Source organism: Podarcis cretensis, assembly GCF_951804945.1.
Source record: "Podarcis cretensis genome assembly, chromosome: 13".
In the NCBI taxonomy this organism is placed as follows: Eukaryota; Metazoa; Chordata; class Lepidosauria; order Squamata; family Lacertidae; genus Podarcis; species Podarcis cretensis.
In genome coordinates this window covers 19,929,826-19,957,059 of record NC_137182.1, presented here as the reverse complement: position 1 = coordinate 19,957,059, position 27,234 = coordinate 19,929,826, and the positions used below count along the sequence as shown (strand labels likewise).

The following is a 27,234-nucleotide window of genomic DNA, read 5'->3' as shown; positions in this document are numbered from 1 at the left end:
GAACTAGGCTCACTATCCAGACAATTAGTTGACTGCCACCGACAGCAAGCACTGCTTTGTCATTTTCAGGTGTGGTTGAGATTCAAAGTATGCCTACAAATGGACATTTTGCTCTGCAGATTTACAAAGATGGCTTCAAAACTGATCCACAGAGAAAACCGTTTGCAGGCATGGTTTGAATTCAAACTGTATCTGCAAATGGGGCTCACTGTGAGCATTGACCAGTTGATTAATCAGGGTTTTCTGCTTTGCCAAGGAACCATCGGAAACTGAAAGTATGCTCTTGATAGTTCCTTTGCAGATGCATGCTTACCTGCCCCACACCTGACGTCACATATAACATCAGGTACGTGCAGTTTGGGGGAAGCGGCTTCATGGGCCAAATTAGCACTAATTAGGCCCATGAGCTAAAGGTTCCTCACTGATGTTATACACAATCTACAACATCCCAGATTCTATTCTTGCACTGGTAACCTTCTCTGGCATTTCTAGCAGGCAAAGAGCTTTCCAGTCATTTGCCCAGCCTTCCAACAAACCTGTGCAGCAGATTATTTGTCTACCCATTTACAGCAAAGAAACAGGCTAAAGGATGAGATGCATCCTGAGGTGCCATTATGATCATGATAGAGAGTGCTATGTGAAAAATAATTTGTGTCCTGTAGTCCTCAGAGTTGACTATGGCAACCAGTACTTTGTTCAGCGTATGAAACTCATTGATCTCATCCCCCAATGCCACTTAATTTCTGGCCATACTGCTCCGCCTTCATCTTATCCCCATCTTGACTATAATATTTTAGAGTGCTTGGCTTGTGTGCTACACCACAACTTATTTGCTCACCTAATTACTGCACACTTGCAGCCTACACTTTACACTGAGCAGTTTTATTGGGTACATTTTAATCTGCAACTCCTTCCATTTCTCCAGATTCCTCAGCTGCTGCTGCTGCTTCTTTTTTATTGGTGCTTCAAATTCTTGTCCATCAATTATTGTATCATAAATATCATCTGTTTGTAGGGGGGATGCTTGTTAATTTCATTTCAGCTTGGATAATTTCATTTCCTAAGGCAATATTTTAGTAGTTTTCCTTTCTGACAGCTAAGGAGAGAGTTCTATTTTTAAAAGAGGTTGAATATACACACATCCTCTTTGGGTGCTGTTTCCAGAAGACCACTGAGGAAAATACTGTAACTGAGAGAATATAGCAGTACAGTAAGCAACATGTGAAGAAACTTTAATAGCCTTACTTGACTCTGAAGCTCGCTCTGCTGTTTAAGGCGCAGGTTTTCTGGAGTGTCTGCCACCATAGTGAAGGACTGCTTTGGGTAGTGTCTGCAAAGAGGGAAAAAAATAGGCTGTGTTAAAAAGGAATCATTCTTAATCTGGTTTGGCCAGATTAGATGAAACCAACACCAGCACAGTCTCTATACATATCATCTACCCCCCAGTTTGTGAACTATGATCTTGCTCCTAAACAGACCAATTGTGGATTTTACTCAGCTGTTCAAGGTGCCTCTGTCCACCTAATATAATGGATGCTACTATACTGCAACTGTCTTTAGTATTGTGGAAGATTGATAGGAATAACGCAAAAACTTAAAGGAAAATTTTGATGTAGCGTCTGTGACATCACTGAATTGGCTCAGCTACAGTGTACCAAAATCCAGGGAGTAGGGAAGGAAGTAAGAACAGATAAAATGTATTCCTGCACAGATACCTTGTGAAAACTATACTCTTAGTTGTACTTATGCCTCTCCCCACAATTTAGCTCATTTAAATATACCCAAATTTAGATGCAATTATCCATTGCCTACCTTAAGAGGCAAGTGTAAAAGCAGCTGGGGGCAACCGAGACAAATCAGGCCAGTCAAAATTTGTCAAACAACCTGTAATGCTTCCCTAATCCATGCTGTTTGGTAGCTAAGTTAAGCATTGGTCCATGAATTCAGATGGGGCGCTATGTGCAAAACCACTGAAGATGTGCATAAGTCTGACCTAATACAGTATCATGAATTTAGCTTCCATGAGCATAAAACTATCATGTGATTCTTTCTCCAGAAGAGCCAACAAATCAGAGAGCTCAACAGGGGACTTGTTTCACATATATCTAAGGTGCTTGGCAAATAAGGGATACATTTCAAACTTTAATCCATAAATTTCGCTTTCATAGCATTTCCCTCCTTATTAGCAGTGGGGCACACATTTGTGCCACTGTACTGTGAGGAACCTAGATTTTCTAGAACAACTTTTTATTGGATTTTATTTAAAAGGATCATAGGAATGATAAATAATACAAATGAATAGACCAAGTCTTCTCATGTTATCTGTATATCACAAAAATAGCACAATAAATCTGCAGTAATATCTACAATGTATGGTTCATTATTAGTGGTCAATGTATAGGTTCTTGGTTCATGAATTGATTAAACAAAATCAAAAGGGAAACAGGATACAACAGAGGTAACAGATAACATTCAACATTACATAGCTAAACACCTAATCAGGAGCCCTTGTGGTTGTGTTTTTCCTCTTATGTTACCAATGAAACAATATAAAGCATTGGTATTTTGATGAATGTGGGAAGGGGGTTCAAACAGAAGGTAATAATTTATGTTCAAGTTAAAATTTAGATAAACCAGACTAAGCCAAATGCTGATGGGTTGTTTATTTTCTGGAATACTGGGATATGTTATGAAATTACACCATTTTTCTTGATCTGCCCACAAGTCAACCGTAGTTTATTTGTTAATCTTTCAAGGAGGGCTGTTTCCCAAAATGCTTTGTATCAACTGTCTATCATTGTGCCAGAAAGGTGTTTCCAGTGTCTGGTTTTGTTGTGTCTCACTGCTTGTAGTAACTGGCATGTTAATTCTTTATTATTATGTAAATCCAGATTGTTATCTTGAAATATATTTAATAAAATTATTTCTGGTTTGACTTCTAATTGTTGTTTTCTTCTGGGGAACCTAGCTGTCTTATGCAGAACATTTAGCCATGATTGCAAAGTCAGCATCAGTCTGCTAAAAATTCAGAAAGTAGAAGCATGTTACATGTGGGTATACAGTGGTTGTTTCTACATACTTAATGCCCCACAACCTTGACTTAAATGAGCACACAACCGCAAAAAAAAAAGAGAGAGATCTTGCAACTGCAATAATTTGGGGAAATTAATGGTTGTTATTTGGCCTACATCTACATAGTTGGACATTTTTTGTGCCTTCATTGCACAAAAATAAAGGTTCTCCAACATAGAGGGCATTGTAGCCAATCAAAACCACTTAGAAGAACATGCCTGCAGAAATGCAGTTATTTGGTGCAGAATCTTTAGCTCAGGGCTCATTTTCTTTAAAACCAAATTTCTAGCCCTTATGTGTAAAGTTTGAAAATGCGGCCAGTGATTGGTGAATTTATGATCACATGAACACGATTCCAGTTGCTAAGAAGCGGAGGTTTTAGCACCCTTCTTTACAGCTAGCAAAATAAAACAAGCAAGGATCTACAAATATTCACAATTCTTTTGCACCACAACATTTGGGTTACCTTGATGCAAAATTCAGAGGCATTTTAAAATGCAGTCTACATAGAACTGTTTGGCTCTGTGAATCTCATCTGTCCTTGGGCCACACCGATGAAACAGCCAATTGCTTTTCCCATCCCCTTCATGAACACTGCCAGTTTTGCTTTCTTGGCATATAAAGTTCCACTATATTCTTGTGACAAGAATTAGCCTCCGCTCATTGGATAACCTCCACTTTTAACACTCTGGATGAACCCATTAGAAGTTAAATACTCCAGGAGCAGAGAGCCCCCTACCCTTTCTGATTTCAAAGCACCCACTGGATTTTATTACATTCAAGTTTATGCACACACAGACCTCTATACCACACCTTTGCAAAGCTGCAGAACATCACAGTATTATCCACCGATACCACACAAAGATAAGCCACTAGCCACAGCAAGGATGAAAAATAACCTGTGAGCACAATGTAGCAGAAAGGCAGGAAATTCAGGGTTAAAAATAGAACTGACTACTCAGAAAGACCAATTAAGAATGAGTATATGTTTAACTGTGCTTACAAAATAAGCAAGCAGCAAGCAACTGCATGCTCAGTAACAGCATTCCCCTCCCCACAAGTTGTGGGGTATAAAGTATACAATTCCAGGCCATGCTGTTATTTCTGGGAAGGAGAGGGGAATGGCCCCCTCTTGTGCAATTTAAGGACATCAGCAGTAGATTACACTGGGTGACATGACACAGAAGGGACCACCTAGCTAAGGGTATTACATCCCATATATTAAAAAGTGAAGGAGGAAGAGAGAAAAGAAGTGAAATTGTGGCAGCTAAATGCTATTCAATAAGATCTATGGAGAGGTCTAATCCTGAAGGGAGAAAATAGGAAGAGGAACAGAAAACCACCCTTTTTTAAAAAAGTGGAAAATGTGCCTTAATTTAAGGGCTGTCTGACAATGCACTACGATTTTGAGTACTGGTGAAGCAGAAAGCAGTTTGCCTGCTTGAAGACCATCTCCTAGCCTGCAAACCTGACAAGACTAATGCATGAGCAAGAATTATGCAGTTCCTATGTTTGCCCTAAAATATAAACCCCCAAAATTCCCCTTAATCCCAATTCAGGTTAACCCGCTTAGAGCAGCGAGATATTCTGCGTACACACACAGTATCGTCACAGAACAGGAGGGATAGCTAGCTTGAGCCCACATAAGAGCATTAGACCTTGAAGATTTAGGTTTTAGTTCTTCAGCTACAGCCTTGTAGCAAACCACTCTCACTCAGTGCCCCAATATGTAGTATGGAACAGAAATAGTATTTCAAAGAATAATTGCCAATGAATGAAATTAAGATAGCATCTCGATACAGTATGTGGATTAGAGTTAGATATGGGTTTCACTTTTCCTTTTCGATTAATGAGAGCATAAAAATGCTAAGTGATTTTGCAATTCTGAATCCCTTTCAAGGCAATCTTGTAATACAGTGTAACGAGATTGCTAGGAACCCAAGCTGAAATCCCTGAAGAGCAGGATCATCATGTGGACAGAAGGCTGCCATTTTGAATCCTTGTCACTTCTCTGCTCCAATTAGCTTAGGGCCAAATTTGAAGTTAAACCTGCATCTGCTGCCAAAAACAGCCAGATGTCTAGCTCTCCCTTTTCGTGAATATGCAGCAGAACTCTTCTATGTTGTGATGCTGTGTACTACCACTAGGATTGGAGGTGGCATATGGGAGTGCTAGTTGCTGAGGAATGCAAGTAGAGAGAGTGCTCTTGCATTCATATCCTGCTTCAGATGTGACAGAGGGGAAGGTGGAAGCAAGACATCTGAATTTATTTATTTTTTAAATTGCCAGCAGTTAGAGCAACATGCAGGGTCTCTAGTATAGTATTAAGATTCTAAGTGGGAGGCTTGAGAAATTGCTCCTCTTGAACCAATTCCAAGCCTAAATCTGAACATGTGTCTTGACTGGGCCAGGTGGTATGATACTGACTTTGAATAGTGTACTGCACCACAAACATCAACTCTGCAAGAAACAATCAAAGCTGGCACACACACCCATCTTCTAGCCATTTATATTATAGGTTAGATTTGGTTTATATTTCAGTTAGATAAAATTAAGGCAACCTTTTAGTCCCTGTCTAACTGGCAGTAGTTAATCCAAGTAGCACTTCCTGGGAGCTGGCAGGGATATACATTTTGGGTGGTGCGGGCTCTTATATTAAAGCTTATGGCCACAGCTAATCTATATATCAATATATTCTAACCTTGGTGCAAACACATTTCTAGGTTGAGAGAAGTCCTGATCATACACAGTGTATTTATAATTAACAAGTCTAGGTGGTGGATATGGTTAGAGTGTATTTTAATTTTTATATTTATCTGGTTATCCTCAATATGCATTTTTGTACTTTAAAATTAAATATTATTCATGGGGTAGGTGGAAGGGTGGCTGATGCAGTCTAGCTACCATTCATTGTTTGTTGGGTAGCAAGATACAGCAGAAGCCAGCAATAACAGAGTAAAAGGGACAAATAAGAGAGGAAATATAGGTTTCGTCAGGACATTTTAACTGTCAGTATTTGCTTGTCAATGAGAAAAGATTCTAAGGAAGGCAGCTACCAGATGTTCATTCAAACCTGTTTTTCCAAAAGCTTACCAAAGATACAATAGACAGACACACTGGAACATTTATGGTTGTGCAGTGAGCTTTATGTTGCTGCTATGAAGAGCCAAATTTCTTAGCTTGCCATGGCAACCACTTCCAGTGCTTGTGTTCCAGAAGGGGGTTCCCAGTAGTGGCCACATGTTTTGGTGCAGGAAATTTTTTTTGAAAAACAAACAAACAGGCAAACACACAAACTCCCCAAAGAGATCTGTTAGTATTCTAAAGAGATGTACAATTCAGTTCTGGGAGTTGGTACTTGAAATCCTAGTATCGCTGCCAATAATTGCAGTTCAAGAGTATTAGCAGTGTAATGCAAGGGAAAATCTCACAACCACAGACTTGGCTTATCAGAATCAGGAATTAAAACATTCATGTTTAAACTTAGTTTTCTATTCTCTAAATAACTTCTGCATCAAAAACACCCAGTTTCACCAGCATTTAATTGTTTCCTGTACATATCAGGTTGGCATAGTCCCATAAACTACTGAAGGAAACAATAAGGGTAAGGGTCTGATACTAGCTCATAATTTAAAAAATTATTCTGAATGCTAAATGTTTCACATATTGCAGGGTTGTTTGGAACCACTACTTGAATCCACGTGGCAGCGTAATGGATTTAACAGTGAACAGTCACTGTGGAAATTCATCCTTGCAGTAGGAACATTGTCAGTGGTTGACCTAACAGCTAGAGCAGGGGTCAGCCAGCTTTTTCAGCCGGGGGCTGGTCCACTGTCCCTCAGACCTTGTGGGGGGCCAGACTATATTTTGAAGGGGGGGGAACAAATTCCTATGGCCCACAAATAACCCAGAGGTGCATTTTAAACAAAAGCACACATTCTACTCATGTAAAAACACCAGGCAGGCCCCGCAAATAACCCAGAGATGCATTTTAAATAAAAGGACACATTCTACTCATGTAAAAACACGCTGATTCCCGGACCGTCTGCGGGCTGGATTGAGAAGGCAATTGGGCTGGATCTGGCCCCCGGGCCTTAGTTTGCCTACCCATGAGCTAGACTAGAGGAAAGATATTTTCTTACTAAATGCAGCATGTCCACATAGATTTCATTTTCTCAAAAGATACTTAAGTACTGGCATTAGCAATGAATTTTTGGAATCAGGACCAGAAGACTAAATATTTGGAGGGAAACCCAAAACCAGCCACGTTCAGTAAGAGGCCCAAGTGAACAGCAGCAAGTTATTTTGGCAGAACCAGTTGTTGAAATCTGCTCTGTGGAAAATGTATATTGCTACCATAATTACTAAGCAAGAGACAGAAAATGAGTCCAAATGTAAAGGAGGAAAAGTTTGGATTCTCCTTCATAATATGAATAAGAGTGGCCATGTAACTCTCGAATAGCTAGCATAAATACAAATGCTTAGAATAAGGCAGAAGCAGATCTCATCTGCACAAGAACTCAAGACACAAGAACTGCAGTAAATGCACTGCAGTTATTTTAAATGTTTTAATTAGCAAGTGACGTGGTCTCCAATAACATAAGCCATTTTTGTGGCTCCTACCTCTTAGTTCTACCAAACAAATGTGGCCTTCACTTCCATACTTATGCCATTCCTAAAAAAACCCAAAACCCTCCCTTATCATCTGCTACCACTTAGCAAACGTCCACCTTCAGCCTTTGTAGATTCTACTTCTTGCTACCTCATAGCAAGGGGCGGGGGGGGGGGGAATTTGTATTGCTCACTTTCTATTGAATAAGCTAGTTATTAAAGTATACCTACATTTCACTCCCACCACAAGATAAAGAGATGAAACTGAGACACTTTTATAATGTATCAAAAGGTAGTAAAGAGAAAATTCCCAGTACGTACTGTATTAATTCCCTAAGTCACAAACTGGCTTGCACACATTTCAGAACACTGAGGAGGAACTCTTTAATGGAGAAAATTAATCTGAGAGTGTGCAAAATTGGGGAAAAATATGTTAAGTTGGGTAGAGGGGCTTAACAACAATGCAAAAAGTTCAAGGCCTTTTCATTTTCTAAAAATGTGATGCACTTCAACCCTCATTACTAAAATGTATTTCCACATGAAACTTTAGAAAGCTTTTAGATAAAAAATTAAATATGAAAGTTCTTCCATTTCCACCTTTATCTTTACTGCAGGTGCTTGTGATCAGTCTTAGTTCATATAATACTGTGCTACCAGCAACTCCTTTGTAAGTTGCAAAAAAGCAACTAATAAGTCAAATAAATAATAATATCATCCATTGTCCTAAGTTCTTGAAGGAAGGCTACAAAGCAGGGGTTGAAAGAAAACAAAGTAACAGGTGAGAAGCATGCTGATTGCTGACCAAATACTTGACACCACACATCCTATAATACTTTGGAGGTGCAGATATGACATTGGGCTGTATACTGGAAGATCTGTATTTAAAAGGGAAAACAAAACTGGAAAATATGACAAGTTTTTTACAGTTACCTAGAAGCAGACACAACAGGTAAGTGACAGCTATTTAAAATCTTCCTACTCTACTGAAAGCAAATCATTAGCATCATGCATTGCAAAATGTGACATTTGTATGAAGGCTTGCAATTTCTGAGAAAAAGCTTTCAAGAACTGAAAAAGCAGGCTATGAGGTTGATTTGGAAGGGGGGTAGAATATAAATCCAATAAATAATACAGCAGATTAGCTTGGAGCACACATTCATGAATGGAGAAATTTCAAATAGTCACTCTTAACTAAACGTGTGTGTTAAAATGCCATAGTTTTCCTGAAAGACCCGTATACAGCTCAGGAGCCAGCCTTTGACAACCTTAACATCCTGCAAGTTCCATACAATTCAATCACAGATTCTGATTCAGTTTGGGAATCATTCATTTCCTTCCTGAGTTAGAAATGAAAGTATCCTTTATTCACCAACAGTAACAGAACAATTCCCATATTGATTTCTAGTGAGAATCAATTTCAAGTCATACATGCTGTTTGTGACTAATCCAGGCTCAACCTTCACCTAAAGGAAAGGTTCGAGATGAGATGATACTCCCAAAATATCATTCCAAGAGGAAGACAATTTTATATATTTAAAGAATTTTCATCACACTCTTTAGTCAAAAAAGCTCCTAGAGCAGCTTACAGTTTACTACAGAAAGTGCCTATCCTCAGGCTTACAATCTAAAATAAAAAATAATAAAAATTGACACAAAAATAAAATGGATTGGAAGGGGGGGGGGCAAATCCATTTTCAAGTTCTTAGTTACAAGTTCCTATAATGATCTGCTAGGACTGAAGAGTTCAAGAACAGAAGCCAAAAGCTGCTGGTCTCTTAGCTGTACAGTGGACCCTCCGGATATGAACTTAATTCGTTCCAGGGGTCTGTACATACCCTGAAAAGTCCACATCTAGAGGTGCCACTTCTGTGCATGTGCGCGGTGCGATATAGTGCTTCTGTGCATATGGCGAAACCCAGAAATTTGCCGTGTTCCCAACCCAAAAGTTACCATACATTACCTGAAGGTAACGTAACCCGAGGGTCCACTGTACTGATAGAGTGGCTCTGCATCCCTTCTCTACTACAGTCTGATGTAATGGTTGCTGCCAAGTGATAACTGATGGAAGAAAGAGCCTGGATTCTCAGCAAAGCTAGTACAGAACTGGGAGAGAAGATCACTTCTGGGATGGTTTCTTCCAAATGACAGGGGCTAATGGAATAATAGTTATTCATTCATCAAGCAATAGCATTCATCAAACATTAGCACTCCAGCAGCACAAGAGCAATAAGATCTCCCCAGTACAGCGCCATTTTTAAGAGCAACAGGGATGCAAATAAAAAAGCTGCAATATTCAGATCAGAGAAATAGCACTAGACAGTTGAGGATTATAAAACAAATACTTTGAACATGCCCCCAAAGAGAGCAAAGACTTAAAAGTGCTGATCTTACAGAGCACCACAGCATTTGACTTCCTATGTGCAATTATAACTGCAAAACAGAGGGAAGGACATGGGGACAGCCACATGGAGTCTAAGAATGATGATAAAAGACACCAAAGAGGCAAACCAGTCATGCATTTCCCCCCTCCATGGCGATAATAAATCGCTTCTACTAAAAGGAACCACATATATTACTTTCCCAAAACAGAGAAACAAGAAATAGATGCTACTGAAAGAAACACGGAAATGTAGTCATCCAATAGTATTAATTCATCCAGTAAAAGTCGCAACAAATAAACAGACAAAAACTGTTTTAAAGCAGCTGTTCTGCAGAAAGGAGTGCTGTATCTTCCTTCCAAGCAGGGGGAAGAGGAAATAACTGTGCAACTAGGCCACTCACTTCCTGCCATCTATTCTACAGCATTTCAAGAAATAAAGAGGTCTGCTCAGTGGAGTGTACATAAGTCAGCCTTCCAGATTCACCACACTCAAGCAATTCATTACCAGCACCCACTTCCTTTTAGTGTGGACAGACAATAGCCTGTTCCAGATCTCTAGGAAACTTTGCTGCTTCTGTGCAGAAAAATCATGTTCTGTTCTGAACTTTCCTCTTCTTACTAGTAAACTGGAGATGTAGAGAATGAAGTGTGCTTTTATGCATTAGTGTGCATTGTTGCTCTGTAGAATATTATGAGGCATTCACTAGTGACAAGGTATGTTTTGTTTCTGAAGTAAATGTATGTGAGAAATGAAGAGCCCGATTTTACACCCCTCCCCACTACTGTATTATAACTAGTCAAAACCGCAAAAACCTAGCCTACTTGATCCTATGACATAGCTGCATCGCAACAGGAACAGACTCCAGCCTGCAGCCTCCTCTGGCAAACCAGCAGAGGCTCATTTTGATCAATGGAATTATAAACACACTTTTTGCAGAAGCTACTTTAGTTCTGGGTCACATAAAACAGAAGTTTTAAAGGAGGTGTTTTCTTTCATCACAAGTAATAACTTTTATACTAACACGCCCTTCAGAGGTTTGCATATTTAAATGTAATCAATACAGCATGTACGTAACCCAAACCCCTTAGTAAAATGACACCTAAAACAGAACATTTGTTTGTCTCAAAATCAAAACTGGGGTGAGCCATTTATTCCAAATTAAGGTACCGTATTTTTTGCCCTATAGGACGCACTTTTCCCCCTCCAAAAATGAAGGGGAAATGTGTGTGCGTCCTATGGGGCAAATACAGGCTTTCGCTGAAGCCTGGAGAGCGAGAGGAGTCGGTGCGTACCGACCCCTCTCGCTCTCCAGGCTTCAGGAAGCTCTGCGCAACCCTCTGGAGCCCGGTGCGAAGCCACACTGGGCTCCGGAGGGTTGCGCGGAGCTGCCTGCGCTCCAGGGCTTGGCGCAGCTCCGTGCTTCGGGAAGACATCCGCAGCCTAGGGAGCCCTGCGGGAGTTTCCGCAGGGCTCCCTAGGCTGCGGATAGCAGCCTGCTGCACGGAGTGCGGGGAGCGCTGAAGCAGAGCACCCCGCGCTTCGGACAGACATCGAGCAGCCCCACAAACTCGGGGGACAGCGGGGAGGCACAGCGCCGCCATCCTGCTGTTCCCCGACCTGGTTTGGATTCCCCGACCTGGTTTTGGGGGGGAAATAAAGAGAAAAAAATTTCCTTTATTTCCCCCCCAAAAAACTAGGTGTGTCCTATGGGCCGGTGGTCCTATGGGACGAAAAATACGGTACTTCCAAAACAGCTAGAAAGCTGAAGTATTGTATACATGAAGTCACATAAAACTCAATTACTGAAAAAATCTGAGTGCATGGCATTTTTATGTCTTAATAGTCAACACTTTGGACATGATGCTTTCATTTTATGCTAGGACTGCACTAGCATAATAGGAGAAGCTAGATATAATGTTAGCTTGTGGAAGTTCCCCCTTCACACTTGAATCAGTCTTAGCTTGAAGGGGGGAGGGCAAATGGAACTGAGCTGCTGCAGGATGTTTCTTTTCATACATTAAGAATCCTTGAACTGAAGAAGAGAGAATTATACAATCTCTCAAATGGAAAAATTAGAGATGGAAGAGTTCTGAGTCAGCATTGTCCAAGGAGTTCACATGCCCACACAGCCATGAAGTTAACTCGGTAACCTTGGGCCAGTTACACACAGGCAGCTTAAGTTACCTCACAGAGTTGTGAAGACAAGGCGGGCTAGCCCACATCCATGCATTACCACCTCTGAGCTCACTCAAAGAAGAGTGAGGTAACAATGTAAAACCATGCAAAATTCCATTACTGGAAGCCTGAGTCAAGCTTATACAGTTTTTGATCAGTGTATTTTAATTTTTGTTGTAATCCTTACATTAACCCAGTAAAGTAAGCCAGAATTATCCCTATATTACAGATAGGGGTCAGAGAAATACTAATTAATTCACAGAAGTAGCAACAGTCAAATCAGGAGCTTACCAATTCATGGCTCTATCTTTACATGCTACACTAACTCTGTAAAAGTGGGGCTAACAGAGTATATCATTCAATCTAGCTTTTCAAAGACACTATTGACAGAAGATGCTAGGAAGTAAGCCCTTGAGATCAGAGCAAACATGCCCTGTTCACCCCACCTCATGGATGAAGGAAAGCCTCAGAGGGCAAAACCACACAGCAAAGGCGCCATTGGAAGGTTATGTTCAGATTGCCGTATGGCATCAAGGCAGCAAAGAGGAAGCCCAGCCTTCTTCCTACTGCTCTGACTGAGAAATAAGCTTACGGCCTGGCAGGAAGCCAGAGCACGGACAGAAGAAAGCCTGTATTAGACATGTTTGAAAAAGCAAGCTTACTCCTGCCAGCATAAACGTGGCCTTTTCCCTCCCCACTCCACAGAAAATGATAGGACATTCATTGTACAATTCCACTTTTTATGGCGGATGTTTAGAAAGGAAGGCCTTGTACAAGACTCTGCCAGCACTGACCATAGTTGGAATCCCCCCACCCCCAAAATGTTATGCCAAAGAGTACATATATTGGGGGTTTGGTCTCAAACTGCTATTTTACACACTTTATATAAAATCTAGTGTTTTATATTTGGCAAAATTCTGCACTTTGGTAAGGAGCAGTGTGTCTGAAGAGGAGATGAGTATAGGGAAACATGAGCACTAATTAAAAGAAGGGCAATTCCTTATCTCTGAATCTCAAACTTTTGAGAATATGCAGTATCTGTCTATTTTCAGTCTTGCCCTCACATACCTGAGGAACACACCTGGTCAAAGAAATCCTAGCCAAGTTAATCATGTGCCGTTTAACTAAATAGGAAGAAACAAGTATATGCATAAAAAAGTTAAGAAAAACAGTGTTTTAAATAGCATATATGCATGTCACAAAAGCAACCATCTTAGAAGAGCCACCATCTTTTCTTGTGAGAAGAAAAAGGGGTCATTTCTTCTAAGATGGCATTTACAACCTATATTTTTTCACTACTTCTATTACAATACTTTTAATTCTGCTGCCCAATTAATGGGGGGACATCAATAACAAAGTGTTTTTAATCTATTAAATAAGGTAAAAGTAAAGGTACCCCTGCCCGTACGGGCCAGTCTTGACAGACTCTGGGGTTGTGCGCCCATCTCACTTAAGAGGCCAGGGGCCAGCGCTGTCCGGAGACACTTCCGGGTCACGTGGCCAGCGTGACATCGCTGCTCTGGCCAGAGCCAGAGCCAGAGCCAGAGCCGCACACGGAAACGCCGTTTACCTTCCCGCTGGTAAGCGGTCCCTATTTATCTACTTGCACCCGGAGGTGCTTTCGAACTGCTAGAGCTAATCAGAAACCTAATCATATTTTCCATTAAAGTTTGAACCCTAGTTGTGAAGGTTTTTGTTTTGTTTTTTAAAGATTCATAGGAAGAAACAAAAAATAAAAATTGTCCAGTAGCACCTTAGAGACCAACTAAGTTTGTTCTTGCTATAAGCTTTTGTGTGCATGCACATGAAAGCTAATACCAAGAACAAAATTAGTTGGTCTTGTTAACGGAGAAATCTGAGGGCTCTCTTGGACAAAAAAACAAGGACACCAGCCAGGAATACCAGAGCAAAACAGCAGCCAGTAGGCTTGGTCTTTATTGAAGACTGTCGTGACAGGACTCCCACCTGCCACAAGGTGGAACAAGATGAAAGCCTCAAACAAAAGAGCCCCCAAACATTTATTACCTGCTAATCCCCATGTCACATACCCCAAACTACATCACTCATACATCACGGTTACATCATGAAAGGGGAGGTCTGGTGGCAGTAATCTGAGCATCCTGGACCCTGCCCCCTGGTTCTCCTTACCCTCCACCAAACACCCATCAAGTGTAACAAAAAAGGTAATTACATTTCCCTGTTTCCCATCCAAGTTAATCACACGCTTTTGTTTTCATCTGGGTTTGTTATTTCTGGAATGGGCTACCTGTCTGGCACTCAGGTACAGTATTAGGATGCCAGGGATTATCACTCAGGCAGAGGGGCTGCTGAGTTGCTGAGCTCACATGTCTCTATGAATTTCTGAAGTTTTCCCAGTGAGCCAGTACATAGATACATTTATCAGTGAATTGTTACATTTGGTATCGTGCAGCAAAGGCCCTTTGAATAGATAGGAAGAAACTGTGATGAAGTGTTTCGTGGGGACAAATCACAAAAGTCACAAAAGCGATTGTGCTGATTTTGGTAGTGGGCTGCATGTGCATGATATCTGCTGGAGGGGCAACCCCCCCCCCAAACCTATACATAAATTCCTGCAACAGTCTCTAGGGTGCTACTGGACAATTTTTTTAAATATATTTTGACTGTGTCAGACCAACACGGCTACCTACCTGAATCTAGAACCATAGGAATAAACAATTCATGTTACCTCTCTTGACGGATGCTGAATGTGGCATGTGGTACAACTAAGCTCAGAAAAACCCAGTAGCGCTCCACCTCCTAAAATATCCTTGCTCTGGACATGGATTCTGGGTGCCCTTAAAGCCTCTCTTGAAGTTCTATCCCACATACACACTTCCTGAATTGCTGCCCATAAAGGGACAACTCTGTACTCTGCTGCTCTATCTAAATACTCAAACTTCCCACCCAGTGCTGCTGAATTTTTCAACAAGTAGAATGGAACAAGAACAAAGCTTTACCTAGTCTAAGCTACCTTCATGGGCATAGCAGGCTGAATGGAAAACCGAGGTTTGGAGGTGATGAACTGGAGGAGAGGAGGTCACCTTGCAGCCATCTTGACTATTAGTGACACAACCAGGAGAATGGCAATTGTCCTGGGGAAGACAGCATCTGTCTTGATCAGGAGACCAGTTGTGAACTAAAGTATCCCATATCTCCAGACAGAAGTGGCGGTTGGAAGCATAAGCAAAAACACTGGAAATGAGGCTTTTCCAAGCATTTAGATCTGTCTAAATGAGCCATAAGCTGCTGGTAAAACAGAGCTTTATTCTATTTGTTACAACTGAGTGGGTCCTATAGAAGCTGAAGGGGGAAATTAATTTTTCCATCTCTTGAGAATGCCAAGTAACAGACATGGGTCAAGGGTTGCGGGCAGTCACCATTTTCACAGGCTTTACTCAAACCCATGTTTATAATAGCAAACCACTGTGGCTAATCACATGTTCTGTTTGTTTCTTAAATGTATCTGTCACTTCTTAACAATATCCTCATCTCGCTTTCATCTTTGGACCAGATGATGTAGTTATTCTGGGCTGGATCCAGAGTTAAGTGTGCTAATGGGACTGGTGGAAATCTACTTCCCACCACCTCCTACATCTGGCAGTCCCCACTACCCACGCATGCAACACAGGGACTCAAGGGAATTTGCTGAATGGGATGGGCTGTGGTGTGGGAGCAGCCTCAAAATGGTTGGAGGCAACTTTCCTGAACAGAATCTTGCCACATACTTTCGCCTGCACTTATGTATAACTTACGGTACCAAAAATTCCTAACCCTGACTTGCTCCCAAGTCTTCCCCCTCCCCAAGCCTTTTCAGAAAGCTTCTGAAGCAGCTTTCTTGACCCAAATATTTTCATGCCATCTCTTTTTATTATCTCCATTACTTTCCACTGCAAACTTAGTTTTGAAGATTTTCATCTTCCTGTTCTTTTGCTATTGGCACTGTTGATCTTTCCCTTTCATGTCCTCTTCTGAAATACTTGCTGCTTTCAGAGCTTTTCTTGAATCACGGCCACTAGTTAACCCATATATCCTTCTTGCTATCCCATGACTTTTGCATTATCCATCTATGTTTAAAATTACCAACATTCTAGCACTGAGCACATCACTTTGTGGACTGTGTCACTGTTGCAATCCCTTCAGTGCCATGTTAAGACATATTTTTTTGCCCAGGCCTTAAGTTAGTTTTATTGCCTTGCCTCTACTTGCTTTACAGCAGGAAAGGAGGAACTTTTTGGGATGGAGGGCCACATTACCCCAGTGAAAAGCTGTCAGAGGCCAGATTTCAATAGTGGGTAAAGCCAGACCTATACATAATCATACATCACTGACACTCTCACACAGGTTAAATTCTACTTCCCGTGGAAAGACACATATGTTAAATTCTCAGTAACTGCACTCAGGTTACATCTTCCCCTTTCTCCAAAGACTTTTAAAAAAACAATCTTGTAAGAACGAAAGCTTTCCTTTTACCTGTCAAAAAAGTTCAGCGATCCCAGAAGAATGCAATGTACAGCTGAATAGCAAACCTTGCCTTACAACTATTCAAAGTCTCAAACTTCAAAATGAAATTGCATCCCAAAAATTGCATATAAACAATTGCAAAATGTATGGAGAACTTTCTGCATATTAGCAAAGTGCAAGCTCAAGTCTTCACGTAGCTAGAGTTTCTTACTTCCTACAGCAGATCTCCTTGCACAGAAAGGAGTTGCAATTTCACATCTTGCAAAGGAGGTTGTAAAGAAAGTCTCTCACCCACCTCCCAAGGCAATGGTAAACTCTCCCTCTCTTTTTGGTTCCCTCTTCCCCTTTCCCCCAGCTAAACTGATTGCACAGATCAGCTGTTTAACATGAAACAGCTGATGGGGGAGGAAATGCAGCTCCCAGCTGAAGAAGTGATGGGTGAGAGGGGACAGAGAGGGCCAGAATAAGTCCAACTGCAGGCCAGATCTGGACTGGAGACTCCCCTCCCCTGTGTTTCATTTTGTTATGAAGGATGTGGGATATGATGTTTATACTACTGTATTTTTATTATTGTATACCACACTGGAATTTGTCAGGATAAAGTTCAGAATTTTTGAAAAATAAAATAGGTCACCTATCATGCTGTTGGCACTAGCTTCCTAATGAATAACAAATTCCATTCTCTCAGAGTCATTGACAAAGGTTTAGAAGGATACTTTGAAAGGATGAACTAATTAGGATTAATACCTCCACAGGTATCAGCTCAGCTTCTTTCCTTGTGTCTCTTGCCTGCCACATTCAACAACTAAATTGCATTGAGATTTCCAGATACATACAGCCCCTTGAAATATACTTTTCACTTGCAGCTATACACAACCAGCTTTACAGAGTAGAAGGGCAAAGTAATGTGAACACCAGCAACTTACGCATTGCAATAAGGCTTCTTCTCATAGCCCTTGTAGTTTTTCATGTTGAGAGTCATCTTGCAGACCTCGCAGTGGAAACATGCTTTATGCCAAAACTGGGAAAACATGAGAAACAAGTGTTAATGTAGAAAGTTTTATAGTGGGCTACTTCTTCCTAGCTGGAAAATGTTATTCCCAGCAGTGGCTATTGGTCTCTAGAAATTACAATCAAGCATGCTGCAAGAAGACTCTTTCTAGTATCCTGCAGCACTGTCTCCTCCAGAGCTTTCCAAACTTCAGGTAAAACACTTTTTAGATATGCATCATTTCGCAACACAGAAACACAGTTTTACTAGCAAACCAGAGGTTAAACTAACCCCTTTCCTGCCCTGGGAGTGTTGCCGACACACTAACATGTCATGACACACAGTTTGGAAAGCTCTGGTCTGCTCCATTATGAAGGTCTGTTTAGACATATGCTTGACCAGAGAGCCTTTCAACAGCATTTACTCAACCCAAAAACACACTGTGTTTAAAGTCTAAAGACAGGCTAGGGAAAACATTCCTTTGTATTCAGTCAATGACCTATTTGTTTTTCAACAAACAAGCATTAGCAGTTTATACAATGTGGTCAGCACTAACCAAAATTGTATTATATTGGCACATGATGAGCCTTAGGAAATATTTCCAACTCATCACCTGACTGCGAGTTCTCTCCCCACCCTCCCCCAACAGGAAGTTGCCATATGTGGCCTTAGCACAGAAATCTAATCCTGATACGCTGAGGAAGGTCTCCTTTCACAGTAACTCTGAAACCACTGTAGTAGGCTTTCCATATGGTCTTGAAAGATAGCTCATCATGCAAGATTGATGCTAAAGCAGCCTTGATTCCCAGATGCTCCTCTAAATGAAATATTTTATGTCTTATAAAAAGCAGACTAGGAGAAAAGCTCCACACTGAGAACAGGTAACACAGAATTGTCAACCAGCAACTATTCTGGTAACAAGTACTGTAGAAATACAGATTTCCAAAACCACATTGTGAGCTGGAGATCTCTTATAGCCAAGCAGCATGCCAGTTTGACTACAAGATTCTGGATTTTGAGAGCAAGAGCAGAGATGCCTCTACATTTTGAAAATCCATGCTAATTTCTCCCACTTTCCACTGCTTGGAAGTGCAATTACTCACCTCTGTCAAATAAGCTAAGCAAACTATCAGAAAGTCACTTGTTTTATCTTAAACACATTCTAAATTCTACAAACCATTCTGGGCAGTTCTGAAAGTTATTCAGCACTAACAGCTTAGGGGAAGGGAATATGTGGACTATTGTGGGAAATAATGCACATGTTCAGGAGTGGCACATCACCCAAATGATGAAAGGGATGTAGTAATTATTTTCAAAAGTTCACATGCTCTGAGAAAATGTACGAGATCACAAGTATTTCACAATATCCTTCCAAAACATATTTTGTGAATGTTTGTGATCATGTAGAAAAGTCAATGGTTCAGAAATAAAATTATCTTAAAAAACCCAGACTGGGATATTAAGAAGAAAAAAGTTGGAACACATTTCTAAAGGTGGAAAGCACGAAGTTTGGGCAATAATGCCTCTCTATGCCCCCTTCTTAGCAGCATGAAAAATAGATATGCCTGTGGGTATGTAAAAGAAGGGGCTTCTAAGCCAACACACTATCAAAAACTTCACAGGGACTCCTTTTTGGCTTTACTTTTCATCTGTGAGAGCTAAAAAAACTTGAACAAACTTCTGTAGAAACTATCAGATACCATGCAAAGTGAATTTTATATTTTATGATGTGATTGTACCTAGTTAAGTTGCTCTGTCCAAAGGTTCTACCAGCTGACCTGTGCTTCCTTCATGTGCAAAAATTTCAGCTTTTAAAAGAAATATTATAATGAAGCAAATGCCAGAATTCTATTTAATGACCAAGATCTACAGCTAGGTTTGCTAGTCTTGTAAAACCAACATTTAGTGGTGGATGCATTATATTGAAAATACGGTATGGTGTGAATGAGAGAGTACCACACCCAATACTTAAACATGCCCACAATCTAGCATGAGATGACTCAGTATTCGAGCAAAGCAAGCCTGTCTCACTTTGATCGCCCAGGGCAATAGATTTGCACCTTCACCTATGGCTGATGGCCAATTCCTCTTGCAGAAATGAATTTCTGTATTGTGCTCAGCAGGCCCCTCTGGTTGCTAACAGGCAAAACTTGTTATTAACTCTTCCTGTTATGTAACCTCTAGCAGTTTCTAATGCACATATATGAAACCTTAAGATTTTCAGACTCATTTATGTTTACACATATTTAAAACTGCATTAGCAATAGAGAGCAAGGGTTACTGCATTCCTGGAATGTCTGGCAAGTTTTGTACCCCAAACTGGCAGACTTTTTAGTATAAGTAAATAGTTTAAGATTTGACAAAATCAGCTGTACCCATTTTTTTTTGTAGTCTATTGCAACAATTCAGACTTTGGGCAATAACAAGTCTTTCATTACCAAAAGGATTCAGGGTTGCAGAGAGCCTTAAATAACTCTTCTAAACCACAGGATTTCCACCTTCAGTATGTATGCAGGCTGTCTAAAAACTGCATCTCAAGCACATAACCAAGGAGCATGCAACTCCAATACTGCCCCAAGACAAAAAGCTACTCAACCTTCAACATTAGCATTCTGTCAAGTATGTACTCATAGTTTGCAATCACGTACAAGCTTATCCCTGGGTAATAGCTATGTGGCTTAAACTTTACCTTAAACATAAAATGGAAAACTGAAACTAGTGTAGTGTGGGGCCGTGCTCACACATTACTTCAGCTTAACAGAGATGCTTTAAATCCTCAACAGCTTCTGTCTGCATATAAAGTTTTAAATTCAACCACCACCCGCAAATGCCTGAAGAAATACAGCCAGTCAGCATTAAAATGTTCCTCTCACCCTCACCTTTTTGAAACTTGGAAATTATACCCAAAATTAAGTCACCAAGATCACAGAATACTTGTGTGGAATACCAGTATTGTAAATTGAAGCTACTTGAGACAATATCTGGAAAGTTGATATGACAGCGGTCTGCACACTAAGGAAAACCAGTAAACTTAAGACAAATCTACATTTCAACATCACCTGCTGTTTGGATCCATATATGGTTATATGGAAGTAAACCTTAACTCTTCAGAAATGCTGTCTCCTTACATAGCTGGCAACTTTCCCCCTTTTTTAAGGGAAATTCCCTTATTCTGAATAGGATTCCTCGCAAGAAAAAGGAAAAGTTGACAGCTATGGTCTCCTTAATGGCAGCCTGACACTCATCTTATATGCAATGCAACTCCTATGACCTACTGCTTTGAAATTAGAACACACGGATGTATGCCTTGAGTTCTGATGCTGACCAAGGGAGCCAGTGTGCCAGTTTCTGCATTTGCTGAAGCACAGCGATCTAAAACAGCAGTTCTGAACTTAGTGTTCAGGCTCAATTCCACACCAGTTCTATCAGCATTTTGTGAAAGCCATGCAAATCCCCACTATGAGATAAACACTACCGAACAGTGGGCAGTGATGTATGTGGGGGGATAAAATCTCTTCTTTTGTGAAGGTGGGACAGTTTCTTTCCTCCTCTTATTTCCCCATAAACATTCTTCTCTGAAACACTGGCTCAATTATTATCAGCAAGCACAAGTACAACTTGCTCTGAATGAAAACTAGACCAGTGACTATTCTGCATGTCAAATTATACCCCTTCACTGCATTCAATAAAAGGGGTTTTTTGCTTTCTATTGTTCACACCAGGAAACTCAGCAGGAACCTCACAGTTGGATTAAGAGACACTCCTCTACCACCTCAGAAGACAAATATCTAATCAGTAGCTATAGCTTGTGGAAATATTACCGGTACAAGATGCACATAGCACAGTGCCTATAACCCAGGACTTCTGATTCCTTCTCTCCCTTTTAAAAACAAACCCTTCTTCTCAAAACATCCATGTTTAAGACTGTAGGAATTTTGCATCACCCCATCTGCATTTTGTATTAATCTAGTTTAAAAAAACAAAAACATTTTAATAGGACAGTCAGCAGGCTTATTTCTTTCAACCTATGCCTGCAGCATTCCTTGATAAAGCAGGGAGTGGATGTGATTTTTTTCTTTAAACAGAGAAGAAAGGAACACAGGTGATATTAACCCTCTTCTGCATGTAACTGACTATCCTGACACACACACCCTTTAAGGTCTGATACCAGAGAACATGGCTTGGCAAAAAGCACCTGGGTTCAGAGGCTATAAGGAGGTAAGTGGTGCACTTTTGTGAGAATTCAAGTTTCCTTCATCCACATGCCCCTTTTGCATTAAATATCCAAACCAGATTACGATTTAAATGAATCTAGTTTAAAGTGTATGAAAAGACAGACTACTGCAAAGTGATGGTGGGATATGCCTACCACAGAGCTGTAGCTACAGGGCGGGCGGGCTAGCTAGTCACATTTTTTTGCCGGGATGAAGGCTCCAGAGGGGCACCATTGAGGCTCCCAGCCTGTGTGTGTACCAAACTGGGTCTTTGGCCTGGCTGAAATAAAGCCTAGTTTTGCCCCTACCTACCACTCTGAAGAGAAAATGGATGCAGTTACACAGCTAAGTTTACTTTAGACTGGGAACAAGGAATGGAGGGAGGGAGTTGAATTTCTTGAATATGATGTGATTGAGATATTTGCATATTTCAGACACATTTTTCTAAGTCTTACAAAATTTTGTTGGAGAAATAATTAGTGTAACTAAGACTAATTACACTTATTAAGAACTACTAATTATTCTGGTATTGACAATCATTTGCAAAACTAAATCTGATCTCTCTTCAATCTTCGAATATAGCATAAAAGATTAAAAAACTTAAACAAACACAAACAGCAGCAGCAAAAAGGAGTAAGTCTGCCCTTTAAATAAATCTATAAAACCAATTCTAAGTTTTTAAACTCTGAAACACTGCTGAACAATCCATCTGGAGGGAGGAGGCAAGGGAACAGAATCTAAATGTAAAGCAGATGATAGCTTGTTAGTCCCTTTTCATTTTGTCTGTTGAGACACCCAGCTGTGTTTGTAACTGTGGAAAATAAAAAGCACTGGAAGTTCTCTTTGTTACGGGCTTTATCAGAAACTAGTTTGAGAACATTACAGAAAAAAAGTTGAGGTGATGTGGCACTTAACTGCTTCTTAAAATGGGGTTCATACAAGCAGCTGAGAACAGCTCAGAAATTCCTGTCTTTTAACCTTAGCAGTCAAAACTGGAATAACTGGAATACCTCCAACATCACATTCAGTTGTTCCATAGATTTTTTTTTAATGGAGAAATTGAGAAGTTGCTTTTCTCCAATATTGCCATACAACCACCTCTTCTTGGACAGAAGACTTGGTAGAAATGGTATAAGCTATAGCTTGCTTATTTCCCAATCTAATTCACCATCAAATAAGGAAAAAGGGAAACAAGGGGAAAGACAGGGGAAAGATAGACTGCAGATTTGTTTAGGTAACCTCAATGCTCACACCCATCAGCTAAAGGGGAAGACTGTAGTATTTGAGGGAGAGGGCTTGGGGAGTACTAACAGTCACTACTGATAGGGAGAAAAGCAATCTAAGAGAGTGCCAGATGAATGATCTAAGAATGCATCTCCTTTGGTGATTTGCTGTGTTGACAGCACATGCTCTTTGCCTTTTCCCATATGTGTCCCCTAAAGCCAGATTCTTTCTCAAATGGCAGACTGTTGTGATTCAAGCTATCTACTGGTATCTAAATATCCACAGTCTTATTCCATTGTTTTCGGAAATGGGAGCTGTCAAAGCTACCAAGACTAGGAGTGAGACTACATACTTGCTCTCTTGTGTACACACACTCTCTCATACACATACCTAATCTAAGGTTACCAGATTTTGTTCAATGAATTGGGGGCACTTTTCAACTTCAATGGATTTCGCATGAGGACTGATTTTGTAAATCCGGGGACTGTCCCCAGGAAACAGGGACGTCTGGTAACCTTAACCTAATCACTTCCAAACTATATCTTAACCACCACATCTGACCAAATCTCTGCATTCCTCTAGTTATTTCAAGCTTTGTCTACTACCAGCAACCCCGGAGGGGGGGTGAGGTGAATCTGCTGCCACAGATCACAGCCCTCCTTAAACATTCCCCATACTGTCTCCCTGCAAAGCTGCAGTCCTTTACTACTGTGCACCCCATGGCATAAAACATTTGAATTTCAGCAGCTGCTAAACCCAGGTTGCTCCTCATCACACCTTGCAGGCTATGCACCACACTCTCTAATACCTTTTATATCCTCCTCAACACCTTTCAAAGTTGCCTCGTTGTCATTACTAGCACCCTCTGGGCATCCACAGAAAACCTCCAATTCACCAGTCAAGAAACTCATTCTCGGGATGGGTGGAGAGGGAAGAGAAGGGGATCTGATGCCTAAGCCAGGGAAAAATCCCTGCACTCTTTCCTTTCAGTGAACAACCTATTATTGCCACCTTTCTGGGTTGGGTGTGTGCGTTTGAGTGAGCGTGTATTACATACATATACTGTATACACACACACCCCTTTCCTCCAGGCTCTCTGCTTATCTGCCATGCCCTTTGGCCTACACTCCAATCACCAACCCCCCCCCCCCCGCCAAATAGCAACTCTTCCCCCCCCCTTCTCTCTTTTTATTCAGCCCCTTAGTCTCCCATTCCCAACCCCTCTGACCCCCCCTCCGCTCTAGCCATTCATAAACCGCCCCCCTTCCTTTTGTGCCTTACACCCTCCTCCCCCCCAGACCATAGACTCTCCCCTCCCACCAATTCCTCACTTTGGGGACTGCCCACTCGACCGTCCTCCCAAAGAGACCTCTACACTCCCTGACATACACCTACAGGCTCCCCGCGACCCACCACACCCCTAGATTCCCCCCTCTTTTTTGCTGGGGTCGTTTCCCCTCTTCCGCCTCACCACCCTCCCTGTTCCCCCACTGCTCCTGCTCTCCCCTTCCCCAGCTCCGCTTGAGACACGCCCCAAGAGCCTGATTTCAACCCCCCCCAAGCCCGCCCCACAAACGCAAGTGTGTGTGTGTGTGGGGGGAGGAAACCCGCACCCCCAGTTCAGTTTGCCCTCAGCCCCTCCGTTGACTCGCAGCCCCGCCCGCTCAACGGTCGCCGCGCCGCCGCCGCCGCCCTCTCCTCACCCGGCAGCAGCACCCACCTTGTCGAGGCAGTTCACCTTCTCGGTCGGGTACACGATCTTGCCGCAGCGGGCACAGCTGGGGTTCATGGCGGCCGAGGCGAGGAGGAGGAAAGCGCGCGCGTGTGTGTGTGTGTGTGGAGAGAGGGGAGAGAAATGCCTGCGCGTGTGAGGAAGGGAGGGAACCAGGAAAAAAAAAATAGGGGTGAGGGGAGAGAGAGAGAGAGAGACCCCCGCGGAAGGCGGCGGCGGTGGGAGTTGGCCTCGGCTGCCTGGAAAACTGCGCCCGTGGCGAGGCTTGTAACGCAGAAGCGAGCGGGAGGAGGAAGAGGGCGTGAGGGAAAGAGAGAGAGAGAGAGAGGAAGGAAAAGAAGCCGCCTCGGCAACGGCTGGAAACGACTGAGGGGAGGGGCGCGGCCAGCCAGCCAGCCAGCCCGCCCAGTCAGTCAGTCAGTCGCTCCCTCACGCGCCTCCGCCCTCGACGCGCCCGCGCGCGCGCGCGCACCAGCCAACCGTGGGGGCGGCGAGGGAATGGCGCGCGGGGTTGCGGCGCGTGCGTGAGTGGCCTGAAGCAACGGCCAGACTAAACGAACACAGAGGGGGGGGGGGAAAGGCGGGCGGGCGGGCGGCGAGTCACGAGAGGGAGGAATAACCCGAAAAGGAGGCTAATGTCTGTCAGAAGCTTATGTGGGGGTGGCGGCGGCGGCGGCGGGGATGACGGTGGTGTCTCTCTCTCTCTCCCCCCCCCCAATCTCCTTATGGTTCCCCACCACAGCCGAGCTCTTTGGAGAATTAAATCTTAATTCCATGTCGTCAGGACTTTATTGAGTCGTATCTTCTTCCTCTTTCCCGCCGCCAAGTAGGCTGCGCGGGACTCATGGCTCCTGAGGAGAAATGGCCTATAGGATGTAGCGCCTGTCAAAAGGTCGGGTCTATGGTCATTCCGAGCCTCCGCCGCCGCCGCCCAATGTGCGCAGTGCGGGCTTACTCCCGAGTAAAACATGCCTAGGGCGCTAGGCTGTAAAAGGTGAAATAGGGCCAAACACACCCTCAGGCGGAGTCGGGCGTTTGTTTCTCTGTAGTGGCAACGTTTTTGAAATGATGGTCTGCTCTCTGCTTCCTACCACCACCACCGCGCCTCTTTTCCCTGGCGGCCTTCACGACATGGATCTCTACCTTTCTCACTTTCCTCCCCTGAAGAAGGAGGTCAGAGATGAATTTCCAGCAGGTGTTACTTTGCAGGACATGCTATACCTGTTGAAATGGCCGCCTGTCGTCTTGAGTTGCTGCTGTCTGCCCAGGGCTTTTAAAAGCAGGGGAGAGAGAAGAGAAGAGAAGAAAGGCTATGTTTGACTAGGTCATTTTATTCTGGACTTGCTCAGTAAGTTGCCCTGGGAAGGCGCTGAGCAGGGGGGTACAAAATGCCAAAACGTTAACAAGTAAGCAATAGGAAAGTCTGCACCTGTTGAATGCCTGCCTGTTGTGCAGCTTTCTGGAAACGCAAGAAATGTTGCACATGTCCTCAGCCCAGTATTATTGAATTGACAAGACGGAAGACGCCTGTGCGTGAATTGGTTTTATGTGTGTAGATCAGTGCACCAACGCACATTATACCATGTTTATGGAAGACAATCTTACTTGGCTACGAGTGATCGCCAAAGAAGAAAGATACCTGAAGGAGCGTCTCCACTCCCATCATTCAGCCCAGACACTTGAGGTCCAGCTCCAAGCGTCTTCTGGTGGTTCCCTCCCTGCGAGAAGTGAAGTTACGGGGAATCAGGCAGAGGGCCTTCTTGGTAGTGGCTCCTTTCCTGTGGAATGCCCTCCCATCAGATGTCAAGGAAATAAGTAACCATACAACCTTTAGAAGACATCTGAAGGCAGCCCTGTATAGGGAGGTTTTTAAGGCTTGATGTTTGTATTATGTTTTTAGATATGCTTTAAGCCGCCCAGAGTGGCTGGGTATAAATAAGATGATGATGTTGATGTCGTCGTCAGTGGGCCCCTGTGTTGTCTGCTGCGACTCTCCATAGTCTGAGCCTGAGGGCTTTCACACTCCTGAAATCCTTTTAGATCAGAGGTGAGGAGGCTATGGCCCAACATCAGGTATGGGGCTGGCAGAGATATGCTACTTTCCCTGCTTGGTAAATATATACCCCTCTCCCCCCCCCCGACACCTAGGGGCAGACTTTGATAGGTAGGTGAGCATAGCCACCTGACAGTCACCTGATGTAATTTTGCATTGCAATGAATTAGTGAGGGCATATTCCTTTGTGGGCAGGCACCCTGGAAGACGGTGGGTAGAAGGGGCTAGGCACCACCCCAACATTGGCCAGAGGGGTGAGTTCCATTGTGGGAAAACCAGTTGTAAGTAAGTTAATAAAG

General features: G+C 42.5%; 1 protein-coding gene across 1 annotated transcript in view; it reads right to left on the bottom strand.

Annotated features, from left to right (window-relative positions):
* The window catches only part of LASP1 (LIM and SH3 protein 1), a 47,174-nt gene extending 21,910 nt beyond the window's left edge, over positions 1–25,264 (bottom strand). Inside the window, exons 1-3 of the mRNA XM_079950152.1 lie at positions 24,871–25,264; positions 17,648–17,742; positions 1,246–1,330 (exon numbers count right to left, since the gene is read on the bottom strand). Of these exons, the coding sequence (XP_079806278.1) occupies positions 1,246–1,330; positions 17,648–17,742; positions 24,871–24,939 (249 nt within the window). The 5' untranslated portion in view covers positions 24,940–25,264. The remainder of the gene's footprint in view (positions 1–1,245; positions 1,331–17,647; positions 17,743–24,870) is intronic.
* Between the last annotated feature and the right edge of the window lie 1,970 nt (positions 25,265–27,234).